At 37.8% G+C, this 16,274-nt stretch overlaps 1 protein-coding gene across 1 annotated transcript in view; it reads left to right on the top strand.

Moving 5' to 3' along the window:
- AGPAT5 (1-acylglycerol-3-phosphate O-acyltransferase 5) overlaps positions 1 to 16,274 on the top strand; it is a 65,211-nt gene that overhangs the window by 23,490 nt on the left and 25,447 nt on the right. Inside the window, exons 4-7 of the mRNA XM_009882150.1 lie at positions 1,317 to 1,386; positions 1,602 to 1,717; positions 7,770 to 7,859; positions 15,620 to 15,710. Coding sequence (XP_009880452.1) covers positions 1,317 to 1,386; positions 1,602 to 1,717; positions 7,770 to 7,859; positions 15,620 to 15,710 — 367 coding nt within the window. The remainder of the gene's footprint in view (positions 1 to 1,316; positions 1,387 to 1,601; positions 1,718 to 7,769; positions 7,860 to 15,619; positions 15,711 to 16,274) is intronic.

The raw sequence follows: 16,274 nt of genomic DNA, 5'->3' as shown, positions 1-16,274 counted from the left end.
CAGTTTGACGATATTTGGGTTCTTGCCTTGAAAACAAAATTTGATCAACAGTGCAGTTGCATTTTTTTAAGAAGAACAAACAGAATGAATGTAAAACATACATCTTTATGTGAGCTTTTTGCCTGGCATTACAATACAAGGTGTTTCCCATCCGGTATCACAGGTTAACGGAGAGGTGGACAGATTTTTCCAGAGGTGCTCGTAAAGATCTTCTATAAGGATCAATATGTGACTTGGCATACTAAATTATATTAATCAAGATCTGAATATTATTTAGATCTTCCTGATGAAATTCCCAGGTGGTCCAGACTAGGGAAGTTGATAGTAAGTGGGTAAACCTTCCAAACAGCATGTTGGGTTTTGGTGAATGGAGGCACTTCGAAGAAGAGTGTATGTTTAATGCAGCTAACTTCTAGAAACAAGGAGTACAGGTGTTGGTATTGGCAAAGCAAGGGAGGGAATGCTACCTAGAATGTACTGGTTGGAAAAACTAAGCTTCATTAGATAATGAAAGTATTTATTAAAGATAATTAAACAGCTGCGTGGATTCTTCAATTCAGAATTGAAATGGTTTAATTCATTTCTCATCTTATATTTGAAATAAAAGTAATTTAATTAATCCATTTTAAAAGCCTACTTGGATTACTGCTTCAGCATCTGGCTTTGTAGTCATGCTCTTAGAAGGTTATTTCACTAGTAGGCAATTACCTTTTGTAGGGGAAACTACAAGGTTAAAGGGTGGCTTTAATGTAACAGGAAAAAAAAAAACGTAACAAAAGCTGCTAGCTGGAAGCTAATGACCAATTTAAAGACAATTCTCAACCTCATGCTTTTTTTTTTTTTAATTCTTGATGGTTAAAATCATGGCAAATGCTTGAGATCTTGTTCCTGATCTAATCCAGGAAAATCTACCATTTTAGATTGAATGATAACAAGTGTCTGGCTGAAGCACATCTTTTTTCATTGGATGTATAAAGTTAAATGGTGTTTTTGTACATCTGTGGTTCTTCTTTACCTTTAATTATATTAATGTAGGGATCTTGTGGATGTAGGTCATCTTCCACGGATCCAGTTCTTGGGCCGAGGCACAGGAACAGAATAGCTTTCTTTAAGCCCTCATTAATTAATATTCACTGCTTTGTTAATAAGTCAGTTGTATTCATGATGAGTACTGATGCGATGGTGGGGTGTTTTTCTGTTCATAGTACTAACTCGCTGGCAGTTTTTCTAGTAAATAGCTAATTACTGCAATGGATCTCATCGCTGCCTAATGCAATGAAAATAAATAATAAAGTAATACTAAATTTCTTTTTTAGGTAATAATCTACGGGGATTTGCCAAAAAATAAAGAAAATGTAATATATTTATCAAATCATCAGTGTACAGGTTTGTATTTTTTTTTGTTTGTCTTTGCCCTTTTATAGATTTAAAAAATCTGCTTATCTTGTGATCTGTGTGTCTTTCCAGCCTTGCCCTAATGATCAGGAACTTCGAGTTCAGAAACCTTTAATGATATTTATATGTACAACATGCACTTTTTGTTTCATCAGTGGCAATTAAAAACTAGTTTAACTGAACATTTTGGGCTTTTGTCTTTGCAGTTGATTGGATTATTGCAGACATGCTGGCAATTAGGCAGAATGCTCTCGGGCATGTCCGGTATGTCTTGAAAGATGGATTAAAATGGCTTCCACTGTACGGGTGGTATTTTTCACAGGTAAGCCCATGGGTCAAATATGCAAGATGTACTTTCCTTCCATTTATCATATATGCATGGAAGATGTAGTTCTGAGCTGGCACTTGTTTATTTGAACATGAAAATAGCTGATTTCACTCACTGCAGTTACATGTGTATCTTATTTGAGAGACAATTATGAAAGAATCCGTTTACTTTTCTAAATTAATACTTTTTATGAACGGTGTTTATTACTAGAATTAAAACTGTAGAGTGTGTTAGAAGCATTTCAGAATATTCTAGAACTTTATTCTTTTTACAATCTAAAACCCAACTTAGCAATAGGTGTAAACAGACTTTTTTTTCTATGTATGGGTTGGGTTTTTTTTACCATGCTACAGATTGGAAGTAAATTGACATTGCTGTGGTGTACTTATTTATTTTTCAATTGTTTGGTTTTAGCACAATATAAAAGAGGAAAATTGGACTTTGCTATAGTGTGGAGGAAAAGCAGATCCCAGCTTCTGTGGAAGTGTTGATGGTTTTGCTTTGGACTTCAGTTAAGCAAAAATGCTGTAAACTTGAGTCTAACAGTATTACTGTTACTACTTTTTACTTTTCCCTCTTTCTATAATGTTGCTCTTCTTTCTTTTAGTTTGAGAGCTCAACCTGATGTGACTCAAAATTACACAATTACTGAAGAAACAGTGGGCCACAGTCACTGCACAGCCAACATACTAAGTGGATGTGGTCTTTGATCTAAAATGGTGGAGAACAGTGTAGATGGCATTCACCTCCCTAAAATCCTCTCTGAATTTGTCATGTCTGTTCTGTGTTTTTTCTGGAAGCAGGACTGTTTCTATATACAAATGAAATAGAATATAGAGGTGGATGGTTTTGGAATTATTGGTACATTTGGCTAGGTGAACAGAAATGGCTTCATAGTACTTATCTCAGGATTTAGATGGGTGCTTAGTTGTTAGAATAGAAATGGATTAAGTTTTGGGTAACTGTTCCGAAGTACCTGTTTGATAAAATTTTTCTCCTTTGGCTTCTGTCTTTGATTTTTACCTGTTTCCTGAACAGTAGCCTGCTTTCTGCCCATGGCCCTCCACCCAGGCAAAGAAAAGGAAAAAAAACACTTAGAAAAATATTTCTAGTAGAATTAGGCAGTTTGATTGAATTGACTGTCAGCCGTGTCCAAGAGGATAGAATCATAGAATTGTCTAGGTTGGAAGGGACCTTTAAGATCATGGAGTCCAACAGAGAGTCATGGAGTCACCCTAACACTGCCAAACCCACCACTAAAACATGTCCCTAAGCACCAAGTCTACACATCTTTTAAATGCCTCCAGGGATGGTGACTCCACAACTTCCCTGGGCAGCCTGTTCCAATGTTTGACAACCCTTTCAGTGAAGAACTTTTTCCTAATATCCAATCTAAACCTCTCCTGGTGTAACTTGAGGGCATTTCCTCTTGTCCTATCGCTTCCTACTTGGGAGAAGAGACTGACCCCCAGCTTGCTGCAACCTCCTTTCAGGTAGCTGTAGAGAGCGATAAGGTCTCCCCTCAGCCTCCTTTTCTCCAGACTAAACAACCCCAGTTCCCTCAGCCACTCCTCATAAGACTTGTGCTCTAGACCCCTCACCAGCTTTGTTGTCCTTCTCTGGATGGGGGATATTGAGAGAAATACTACACTGGGTATAATTCGAACTATGTATTAGTTTGTAAAGGAATATATGAAGAGTAGACAACTACAGACGTATGTCCAAATAAGGCTTTACTTTATCCCTCATCCTCGGCAGCATGTTCCTAACAGCTTGCACTCTTGCATCCCTAAGTCAAGTCAGATCAGCTGATTACTAGAACCAGCAAAAGGGCGAAAGTTTTGAAGTTTTAAGTATATGGCCATGGGTGGGGAGGCCCTTGTGTGGCAATTGACTCTCAAACTTTGCCTCCAAGAAGCTAATGTAAGTTGAATTGGATTTAGAGAGCATTGGGTACAGATCCATGAACTGCCTAATCGTATGGTGAAGAATAGGAAGCGCCTTAAACGGTGGCCTTTCTCAGCAATCAGATGTAGCTTTGTAGGTACCTAATTTGAGCAGGAGTCTTGGATCATGTGAAATAAGATGCCTGTCTCTAGGGTATGAGCTGTCTCACCATGTTATCTTAGAGCGCAGGCAGCGGTTGAGATGTCTGTTCAGTGTGTAAGGGGTTAGAGTGCCTCTCAAGATATTGGGAGATCCAGGTCTGATGTTTTCAGCTTGATGGTTGAAATGTTTGTTGTCTTCTGGATGAGTGCCTTTGACAGAAAGTAGGCTATAAATCTAGTCAGAAGCAAGGGTGGTTGCCATCCTTTGTTCTAAAATCGCTACGTTTAGAAAAGAATATGCTGCAGAGAAAATAAGAAAACTGTTGATGATTTCTTTTTATTGGTGGGTTTGCTGTCCAGGTCCCCTAAATGAAGTACTGACTGTCACACCCTTTCATACCTCACTGAGGTTATCCGCTGGGAGAAAATAGACTGCTCTGTTATCCAATGCTTGTCCCCATGGACTCTGGTTCTCTACATTGTTCTTGCTCTAAAGTGACCAGTCTGCTGCATGGAAATATTTTGCTCTTTGTCCTTGTATGTAGTCATTACACTGGTGGTGATTTAAGTCGGCTTTAATTAAAATACAGACAGGATATATATTCCATCCACTATCATTAGGTGTCCAGAAGTGACTTTTTTCCAGATTTTGGAAAATTATTATTGCTATCTGGAATATCCAGCACTCAGTTTCCTGACTGCTGTATGGACTGTTAAAAGAAGGTTCCTGTGGAAATTAATCTGAATGTAGCCTACATTTTTAATCAAAACATAGATATTAAATAAAATCTGTTGAGCTTCGGATTCCTCAAAACATAAAACTACTACAAGATTTAGTGGGGGATGATTATACATATTTTTTTATATATATATATACACATATATATATATATGTATATATTTAATTCAGTGGCACAAATGAAAGGCAGGTTACTAACAGTGGTGATGCGTGTGTGTTTAAATGACCAAGACGGGATGCAGCAGGACTGCAGTGCAAGCTAATAGGTATTTTTATTGTTTTTATCACACCAAACAGTGCAAAAACATAAAGCACTTCCTGCCCTTCCTGTTGATGTTCTGTCAGTGATGTCACTTACACTCCACTAAAAGTTTCCAGAGCCACGTAGTTACACCATGCTCACGGAATTCATATTCCCTACCTCAGGTAAACATCCTGTTTGGAAATAAACGTGGTCTGGATGTCCAGGAGAGCGAAATTCAGGCACAAAGGAAGTATATTTGTAAACATAATCCATTGTTGACTGAGAGAGGGGCTTTTAAAGTACAGCGGAAAAAAATTATAACCTTAAAAACAGTACTTCCAGAAATCTGTTTTGAAAAGCGTTCATATATTTGATCTCTTACTGCAAAGGAAATGCAATACAAATTGGGGAATTTGAGCTATATACAATTGCATAACTAGCATTCTTCTTTGGAGGCAGCTATCTAATAGCAAGAAAAGAAAAGAACCACTTAAATTAACCTGTTATGTCCCAGGTTTGATTTATTCGGTAGAGCTATTTCTTTTTATAAAACTGGCTTTATTATTTTTGGGTGGATCTGAAATTTTTTTTTGCCCTATCTTTCTCCACCAAAATGCAGCTAGCTCCTGTTCATCTTATACCACCTGGTGAGGCTGGGATGGAATTCTGATAAATATTTTTGATATCCCAGAGTTTGCTTGACTTTTAATGTAGGAAGTATGTCTTTGTCTTTTCTGTTATTCAGCATCAGCTTGTGCACCCTTTTGGTTGTTAGCGAATTTAGCTAAATATTTATCTAGTATGGCAGCTTGCCTCTCTTTAGCTTTGTAATGCTGTGCCATAGGGGAGCTGACGTATTGATGTAGTTGGGTTGTATGCAGTGAATGGTGATCTTGCAGTATGTAATTTGTCTGTTCTTACATTAAGGGACTGTACGTTTGTATTTACTTGAGAAGTACGGATCTATTTCTGAGCATTAAAAAGTCTGAGATGGGGACACCAAACCTGTCTTTGGTGTTGTGGTGTCCCTAAGCAAACGGTACAACAGTAACTTGATTTCTCTAAGTCCACAAATTAAACAACAAAAAGGTGGTTCAGTATTTTCCCAGTTTACTGCAGCTGGTTTGTAATTTGATAAATAAGTGAAGACTTGATTCCAGCCTTCCCTTATTTATTGAAACTTGACCTAGCTGAGCTCACATGTGATGATGACTTACCAATTACATGGAAGTCTTGTGTAGTAGGTGCATTATTTCTCACACCAAACTGAGTTTGCCCTTCCTGTAAGCAGTTGTGGTGAGTGTCACTGTACAGAAATATTTCCCTTTAATGGTGTCAGATCTTAAAACTGGTCTTACATGTGGAGTGTATAGATAACGTGTGGCTCTCTGTTTGCTGCACAGCTGATGGAACAGTTTTCCGTTCATGCTATTATCTGTCCAGGACTGGTAAACTGCTTGTGGGGTGGTGCTAATACAATGCTCCGGCCTGCTAAAGGTCAAGCTCGATGGACTGGGGGATTCTGTTCTTGGTTTTGGTGCCCTGCCAGCCACAGCAGCACAGCTGAGTGTTGCAGCTGGCTACTTCATCTTGGAAGGGAACCACAGACAACAACGCTAAGACAGAATATTTAATATGGAGTTAATGCACCGTTGACTTTCTGTTCCTTTTCACTGCAAATTTTGGAGAACAACTTAAGTCACGTCAAGTACCACTAGCTAAGCAGCTGCACAGTGGTCTTACCACACCATGAAAAGCAAAGGCTGAAGGCACTTTGCATAACCGCCTCTTCTGCCTGCCTCCTCCTAACCCCTCAAACTTTATTCCTGTCCATGCCATGCAAATAAAATAATAGCTCCACTCACACGCCACCGCCTCTGTTTCTACAATGTACTGTATCTTTTCCTGAGATAGGAGCTTTGAACGACGTTCAGGTCTTAGTTTTAATCTCTAGTCACCTTTCTGTTAAGGGTGTGTAAAACCATAAATAGCCAGAAATTATCTGACAGATCCTAATGCCAATAGTCAGTTAGAAAACCCATGAAAACCATGTACCCTAAAAATGAAATTCTGTTATATGGAAGCTATTTTTTATTTTATTTTTTTTTTTCAGAATTCATTGTCTCAGTAGTCCATTTTGGAGAATGTTTGTTTACATCCTCTTGTAGCTATGCTGTAGATAAAACAAAGTGGGGGAAGAGGGAAATGATGAGGCAAATTTAATTTCTTCATAACCCACTTTCTACGTGTGTACTTTGCCATAGTCCTTTTACTGAAGTTTTTATGATAAGTTGTGTGGAACATGTTATAAAATGAATATTTTCCAGGAAATGGTCTAAATTTTTATAATCATTTTCAGTAAAAATACTTTTATAAAATCTTTTGCCTTCTAAAGGTTTTATCTTACTTATTCAATTATTATCTCAGTATGTAACTTCTTTAACAAAAGTCTGATTCTGTAATAAATTGCATGGAAGTTTTCAAGACTTAGGCTAGTTACTTTTGTGCTACTTATAAATTTTGTATGTATAGGTATAATACATGTAATTTCAGTATTTGCATTAGTAACTATTTAAGAGCAGGCACATAAAATTGAAAACATTGACCTATAAGTACTTGTACGTGAGCAACTTAAGTTGTGTGATTTTTTTTTTTTCCCTTGATATACAAGTTAAGCTGCTTTTCAGTGTTGTCAGGAATAGATAGATCCCTGGGGTGGGTTCCAATGCTGTCTTCCAGTTAATTATTTAACACCTTTAAATGAGACACTTCAGGTGTCTTAGGATATTTTTTTTTTTAGATCTATTCTTTATTTAAACAGATTTTGTGAACTTAAGTACATGCAAATGTAAAATTAGTTTCAGGTGCTTTCATCCTAGGAGAAAATGTCTTGTAGGCAATTTGCAGTGTGAGTCATAAAGGTGACTTGTCGCTGTCGTCTTGTTTGTTCTTTTATCAACTATTCTACATTAAACTACTTAAATATTTAATACTTTTTCTTTTTTTCTCTGTTAGCATGGAGGAGTCTATGTAAAAAGAAGTGCCAAATTCAATGAAAAAGAAATGAGAGAGAAGTTGCGGGCCCAGGTGAAAGCTGAGACTCCGGTAAGATCATACCTTCCTTCCCCCCTTCTCATTTCTTTGACTTTTTTAATGGCAAAGGTTTATTGGAGAAATGAGCCATGCCTGATACCTACAAACTACAAGAAGGTAATAATGGATTTGTTTTCTTTCTATATTTTTACAGTTACTTTCTGTGATTAGAGTGATACCACTAATTTAACTTAGGAAAATTTGACTAGTCTTTTATGAATCATACAAACTTTGCGATTCTCTCTGTAGAGGGCAGGGGGCGTCTGGACTTAATCTTAGAACATGAGCTGTAGCACCTTCCTTGAGAAACCGCTGTCAGTGTTCCCTGTGTTTCAAAAGACAACATTTTGACTACTGCAGTAAGACTACAGTCAGAGACTGGTATTTTTGTAGAATACCAGTTGTTTGATCTTCTGAAAGTCAAGAACGATTCTTACCAAATCTTAATTAGTCATCCCAATGATCAATCATTTTTAATGGCAGTGACATATTAGAACTGAGCAACTTTGTCTGCTACGCCTGAAGGAGAAAAAAAAAACAACAAAAGAACTCGGACTCTTGATAATTTTCTATTTGAAGAATGATTGCTAGTGCCAAGTGACTTTTCTCATGACTCCCTGTATGGTTTGTGGCTCAGTGGTTAGAATCACTGTGCTTCACTTCCATTACTTGCTATGCATTAAAATGTTCTCTGCCTTTTTGGCTAGACTTAAAAAAACCAACTCAGCAAGCCTTGATATAGAACAGTTACGCTTTCTTTTTATTTAAAATGATGTGACTAGGACTTGCCACTCCAAATACTAAGGGGCAAACCTTTTATGAGATGGGGCTTGGGTAAAAGGAATGCATAGGTTGTTTTGACCTTCATAATAGTTGTCTTTTTTTTTTTTTTGAGATAGTGTGTTTATGTTTGTGCGTTTGTGTTGAAAAAGTAAACTGGCCTTATGCTTAACGAGAGGCTTAAATGAGTAAAACATCCCTATTAAAGACAGTGCTCAAACTCATTTTGTCTTAAGATTTAGCATGAACAAGGTTTTTTTGTTTTTAATTAAGCTAAGAAAGTGGATCTATTTCCAGTTTTTAGCGTATAAGTTACAAATGCCAGAAATGCATTACGACAACTAAACTTTCCCTGTCCGATGTCTGATCTAACAATGTCCACATGGAGAAGATGGCCATATTCAATAGTGGTAACTTGTGCCCACATTACCAGGGAGGGTCCTGGGATGTGAAAAAGGCTGCATAGCGTCAAGTTATTTTCTGTGGCAAAGATTCTACTTTCTGCAAAACTGGTGGTGTAATGGAATAAGCAAAGACAAATTGCAGGATGTATGAAACCTATTTGTAGTCATCACCCTAAGCAATTGCTCCCCCTGCAGAGTGCTGGTAACTTTGCTTTAGTTAGTCCTGATGAAATATTCTAGCAGGGTGTTTTCCTGTTGGGGCCCATGGATTTCTGGCTAGCCAGACAGGCAGCTTCTGGTTGATTCTGCCTTTCTGGCTTCCCTCTGCACATCCTAAAATGCAGAAGTGCAGGGATTTGTTGTCACAATAAGGTTTTGATTGTGATAAGAGTCTTGATTTGAACTCTGCATTAAATTGGTCTGCTTTATAAAGATGTGCACTTTTTAAAATACAATCTTAGGAAGATATGCCTAGAAACTCATCTAATTCTGCATCTCTGTAAAACTGCAAATGATGTTCAGTGTTACTCCAATAAATTGACTGGACAGGCTAGTGTTTGATTTTAGCCCTGTTGCAATGTAATTGGAGGTTTAAGGGTAAAGCTTTTCTTTAAAGCTACACCCACCGGGGGTTCTGCGTTCCATGGTGGATGTCTACATGTGACAAATAAATGAAATAAACCCAGAAGGCTTTTTTAATGGAATCAGCTTTCTTCTTCTTCCACAGTTGTGTGTGGATTGAAAACCTATACCTAACCTAACTAAGCTAATGCCATATGAATTTGGGACCACTTGAGTATATTTGGTTTTTGGTGTGATTTGGCTATGTGAGACCTCAGTGGTGTTGGAAATCGGCACAGAACCTGGACGTGATTATGAGGCAGTTGTTGCCATTTTTGTCGTATTATCTAGGGTAGCAGTATAGAAGAGAAATAAGTGTAACTGCTGCAGAAATGCATTCTCTTTTAAATCTCTTTCAGTCAAACCACATAGGGAGTGACACTTAAGTTTTAAAAAAACAAAGCTTCCAGAAGTCTATTTATTGAGACAAATGTTTGCATCTGCTGGGGTAAAAGACACAGACCATTGAGTTGCCATTTGAGGGAAGACTAAATTTTCTATAATCCACTTTATCTGAGAATTTAAATATAGATGCTGTAAATGTCCTTTAACCTACAATTACTACTGGGAGAAGAGCGTGATAACCTGTGTCCGTACTGCATTATTCATGAAGAAACTTTGCAGTTGTGCAACTTAGCGTGACATTTGCAAGCAGCCATATTGCTTTTAAAATGAAGACATTTTAATCAGTAAAGCAAGTACTCCCTGAACTCATCAGCTGCATGTGAAAATAATTAATTTACTGCTCTGGAACTTTTATTAAAATTTATGCACTCGATGCTACAGCTGTGGGTGGACTTTTCCTCAGTTTAGTGAGCAGCTGTTGTTGCTTGGTCATTCTGCATGAATATGGTGGAGTTCTTTCTTTAATGTAGCATTAGAGAAAAGCTTGCCTTTTCAGCTGCTAAGGAAAGAATTATATGCCAATAGAGAGGAGATGGACGGGAATTTGTGTCAAGGGTCACTTTGTTATTTACAGTTTCTCTCCACATACAATTTAAACAAAAGAATCCAAATGATTAATGTTCAGTCTGTCTGGAGACATCCCTGTTCCCATTAAGAAAGTGAAGACGTGTAGAAAGGCAGAACCAGTCTTCTGTTCTCATTAGCGTAGTAAGGCCTGTAGTTGTTTTACTGCCTCATGTCATGTGGTTGGTTTTGGTTTTGGGGTTTTTTTTGAGATGAAAAGTAAATTGGAGGTGGAGCACAGACAGGAAAAATAAGCCTGCCTCTTGGCCTCTACATTCACAGAAGAACTGGATTAGTGATCTGGTGTGCTTGATTTTGTGTGGGGACAGTGGACTGCCTGATGCTCCTTGCTCGCCTTATTGTCTTACAACTCCTACCCACTTGTCTGCCTTAAACAGACCCTTTTTCTGTCCTGCTGTTCACAGTTGGTCCACCCTTCTTCTCAGATTTAGCGCAGCAATGTTAGATGCGCAAAACTCTGATGCTAGACTGAAATGGCCTTGCACTCGTGTTTTCTTAGTGGAGATCTTGGACTAATACATTTTCTTATTTCTGTCTGAAAATTATTTTGCTTCTCAAACTGTCATTGAACTGTATGCTTAAATGGTTCATTATTGGACCTTTTTTTGGCAAAACTCAGATGAAACGATGTGATTTTGTTTAAAATTACATAAAATCTGGTTGATTGTTAACAAATTGCAATCTTATGTCTTGTTGTGAGAGTAGAGACTGTCACGTAGTTTGAAGGACGCTTTTGTTTTAATGTTCTTTTAATGTAATCCATAACAAGATAAACACATTTCTCAATGTAACAACATATGGAACCAATACTTCATCTACTCAATCTACTTGTTTTATAAAGAAAATTGACTCTTCTGAACAGTAAACTATTCAGTTTGATAACTGACAATGTAACATATTTCTTCTTATCATGCATCAAGAGTAGGAAGTCTACATTCTGACATGTGGGATTTAACCCATTACAGCCAATATTTATCTGGTTACTATGTGTTTTGTTTTTGCCATTCATTCAGTCACAGAATAAATCTTTGTCACGTGAAACAGTGCCAATCAAACAGTAAAACCTGGAGGGGACGGATACATTAATACAACTGCTATAGGGCTTAATGTCATTATTTTGTCATATAGTTACTAACTTGAAAATCCCTGACAACTTCTTTGTAAGTCCTGGATGTCGTTGCCTGCTTTCCTCACATCACCTTTTGTATTTTGTTCCAACCTTCCCAGATACGCTTTCAAATACCATATCTTTTTCAGTTATTGAGCTGAGTATTAATGTTTCTCATCCAGTTCACCAGAAGCATATCTTCTAGGCAGTGGTCTGATATGATTCAGATATGAATCTGTCTAGTTGTCAGGATGCAGTAATAATAACAATATTAAAACTAAGCAAATGCATTTTTTAATATAATTTTGAAGTTTGTAAATAAAAATAATTGTTTTCCTCTTGTCACCCACCCAGGAACAGCACAGTAAATGCAAGATGTCTTTAGTCAGTAGTTAGCGCTTCTTGACACCCTATGTCCTTCTACAGTGGCAGCTACTCTCTCCAGGACACCCTCCAAAGCCCTGTCCTCAGCCAGGCTTTCTCTTTATTGCCTCTTCACGCTGTACATGTATTGGTATCTGGGCTGACTTTGTTTTTTACTCCAGGGGCTCGTGTTGCTTTGTGCCCTTTTCCCCTGCTCCACCCATACCAGCTCCTCTGGGGCACTCTGGTCTGTCTAAAGGACTTCCTCGGCTGCCCTTCTCCTTGCTCTGTAAGCATGGTCTTTCTCAGTACCATTGCTATTTCTTTTTGCCTAGGAGATCTTGGCAACACTGGGGAAATGAACAGAGTTGCTCTTTGGGTGAAAACAGTTATCCATTAATTTCGTTTGTGGATTGTGGCAAGTCCACTGCTGTTACACTGGAGACTCTGCGAGTAACCCTTGCCTCTTTTCTTGTCTTCCAGCTCCAACAAGAATCAGTAGGGTTTTACTAAATGAATCCCTATGCACTCCTTGAAGTTTTCACATTGATGAGAGATAGGAAGTGTATTGACACCCGCCTATTACACAGAAACAGGCATGGAAGCACTATGTAACTGAACACAGTGACCTAGTCTGCTTGGGTTAAAATTGGTATATCAGTGAATGAGAGACTGTGGTAATGCAAAATTTTATATGTCATTTTGAACATGAGCACCCTATTTTGCAGTCAGTGTGATAAAGTGCATAACGTTTATGTAGCTTGTTGCCCTAAATGCAGAATTATGTATAAAAAAATTTGCCTTGCTTGCTAGTGTTTCTTGCTTGTTGCTTGCCTTGCTAGGGTTTCTAGGCAGTTGAAATGCTCCTACAACTCAACAGTTCCTAATGCAAGTTCAGGGGAGCTTATTTAGTTATTAAAATCTTAGAGATTTGCAGTTCTTATAATCTTTGGAAATAGTGCTTACGGATTTAGCTTCTGCTGCCCATGGTGGTAGAAGAGAAAAGCCAATTGTAGAAGTAGATTCGGTGAGTTGAATTGCACTGGCAGAGTGTCTTTGTCTTGTGCAGGACTATACATGAGTATAAGTAGGACGTCTGTTTACATTCATGAATTTTACTCAGATAAAGTAGTACTAATGAACTACATATTAGGTTTATGTATGCTGAATTAAGAGCAAAGGCCACTTCTCTGTCTTCTTGGTATGCATTCAATTCTGAGATATTCAGATTCTGGTCAACAAACCTGTTCAGCTGCTGTGTTTTAGAGGTTTACAAGAATAATTAAAACACAATTTCAACATCTGCTTTGTATTACACACTAGGACTGGAGTAAGTAGATACGTTCTCTGTTGTGTAATCAGCTTTTAGTGGCTGATTATCTGCTTTGAAGACCAGTAATGTTGTTGCATGGTTTTAAGTGCTGATTTCTATACCAAGAGTGGTATTCCTATCCTGTGTGCTTCACTTCCTTTGCTCGGTCATTTCCTACCTGTTAGAGCCACTATATTACCCTTTGGAGCTGAGCGTTCGTTCTTTAATGAAGAGGGGGAGTAACCTCATCTTTGAATACCATTTTACGGATCCAAATTAAGTGGTTTGAATATAAGCGCATTTATGAAAAAAATGCTTCTGGATTTGAATATTATACCCTTTCCAGCTAACTCTAAAAAGTTTTACTTAGTCGCTTAAATATCTCAACAGTGTACTTCATAGATGAAATGTATACATGACTGGGGGAAGTGTGGACTTCAGCTGGGTCTAAGGATTCCTGTACTCGCCCTTGTGCTTATGCTACTGTCATATTAGAAAAAAGTAAGCACTTTGTCTCTTAAACCCATTTTCTTTTGTTCTTTCCTCACCAACTCTGTATACATCTTGGGTTTCTGCCTGTCCTTGAACATTCGCGGACTTTAGCTGCCTCTGCAATCTGCCAGTTCTCCCCAAACATGCCGTGACAAGTACAGCCTTTCCTCTAGCTCTCTTTACTCCACTCTACTGACACTGGGTTTGCCACTCTTAATTTTTTGCTTTTGTTTTCTTCTGCCAGATTCTAGCCTATGTACTCAGTTCTCCTCTTTCTTGTCCTCCTGCTAGCTTTGCTGGTTGACATAGTTCCTAGATTTCTTCCCTCCTCTGCATTTTAGCGCATCTTTCAACCTTCCTCACTGTGGGGTGATTCTGGAGAGTTTATTGCTGGGTCCTGTCTTTCTGCATTCAGCCTTTTCTCTAGCTGTTCTGCAATCATTAAATGCACATACCAGCACACTGATGTTTTGTGAGCCAGAAGCACAGTTATATTCCCATGTCTGTCTTCCGAGCTTTTATTTTACTTTGCATCTTTTCATGATGTGCACTCTGACTTGTCATTATCTTCCTGTACTCACTGATAATCCTCCTTTGACTGTTGTGTAAATCCACTGTCTTGTCTTCTTTCAAATATTTCTTGAGACTTATTTCTGCAAAGTTAGTGTAGGCACAGGGGGCACGGTTTTACTGTGAATGAGTCAGTTGACATTCAACTCCACGCTAGTTACCATTTGTGGCAGTAGCCTTTTCTTATGCAGATGAGCCCCCAGTATGAAATTTTCACTTCTAAAGTAATGTTTTACATCAACTTTGTATGTAGGAGATTATGAAAGACACACAGAAAAAAGAGACGTGGAAACCTCTGTTCTGTTTCAAAAGCAAATGGAAAATTCATCAAATTTGACTGCCTCTATTTGGGTACATTATTTTACATTCAGATATGCAGATACTTAGGTAGCCTTTACCTGTGTAATGATTTGAGAACCCATGGATGGTTATTGCTGACTAGGCAAGCAAATTAATTTACTTGGCAAATGTAACTTTGCACACATGCATGCTTGAAGGAATGTGATTTTAAAGTTCAAAATATGCTAAACTGTCAGCTTAAGTTCATAATATATTTAATATCTAATACAGTGAGATGCATAAAGGCATGTAAGATAGCTTATCTATCATAATTTCAATTAACAGTATATCCGATTATGAATGAAATTAAATGCAGATTTCAGTGTGAGGAAAGATTAGATGCAAGATCGGTATTAAAGCAAAAATTATTATTTAGGACATCTGTGACATGTCATGGGGCAGATGCTATGTTTTGAGTTGAATATTACTTGGGGGTCTTTAATTATTTGACTGTCTTCTCAAAATCTCCTCTTATCCTAGTTAACAAAACAGATACTGTTGTTGGTATCAGCTGCTCCTGACTTGCTCACTTCTGTTGACGCTTGCTATCTGCCTTCCTAAATCACCTGGGCAACTTTCTATGGTGTACATTCAAAGAAAATTATTTTGAACCCCAAACAGTAAGTTTCTTAGAGCTAAGAAATTTTAGCTCAAGTATTCTGATTTTCTTTGGACCCTTACAGTAATCAATGGTGGGAACTAAATACAATATGAACCTGTCAAGTGATGAGAATTTCTGTGAAAGGAATTCAGTATAAGAACTTGTCTGTTTTGTTTCTTTTTAATCCCACAGATGTATTTAGTGATTTTTCCAGAGGGGACTCGTTACAATCCAGAAATACCAAAAGTCATTGCAGATAGTCAGTCATTTGCTGAAAAGGAAGGTAAGCAAAAGAAGTTTTGAATCATTCTTTTGTTACGATGTTAACATATGTTATATAAAATTGTTATATAATATGAAGGTGATCTCCCCTTAGCCGGACTGTTAAGCCTGCCTGATTGATACTTATGTGTTAGAATAGCGTAAGCCAGAATTTCACATATTGCAGAGTAAAATGAGAGTAGCTTATATACTGATATTTCATGCATTTCACATTGTGCAAGAGTATTCATTCTCAAGAAAGTTCTCTTTAGGTTCTGTCTGTATCTGGGCATTTATGGACAATTCTTTTCTTGCTTCTTCAGGGACGTAGGAATTGCCTGCACTGGATCAGGGCACTGTTCTCTATCTAAGTTGACATTATAACTCCAATTACAGTCGTTACTCGATACAAAGAATATTTTGCGTAGACGTTTTTGTGCCTTAACAGGAAGTCTTTCATCACATAATTTTTAATTACTGTTAGTACTACCATGGCTTTTTGGTTTTGTTCCCCTCTCACCTTCCAGTCTCTCCCTTCCTTGGTTGAACTTTATTATGTAGTCACTTTGACTGTTGGCATTGTCTC

This window comes from Charadrius vociferus, unplaced genomic scaffold (genome assembly GCF_000708025.1).
Source record: "Charadrius vociferus isolate BGI_N301 unplaced genomic scaffold, ASM70802v2 scaffold113, whole genome shotgun sequence".
NCBI classification, from domain to species: domain Eukaryota; kingdom Metazoa; phylum Chordata; class Aves; order Charadriiformes; family Charadriidae; genus Charadrius; species Charadrius vociferus.
The sequence above is the reverse complement of the archived record's forward strand: the minus strand, read 5'-3'. Positions and strand labels throughout refer to the sequence as shown.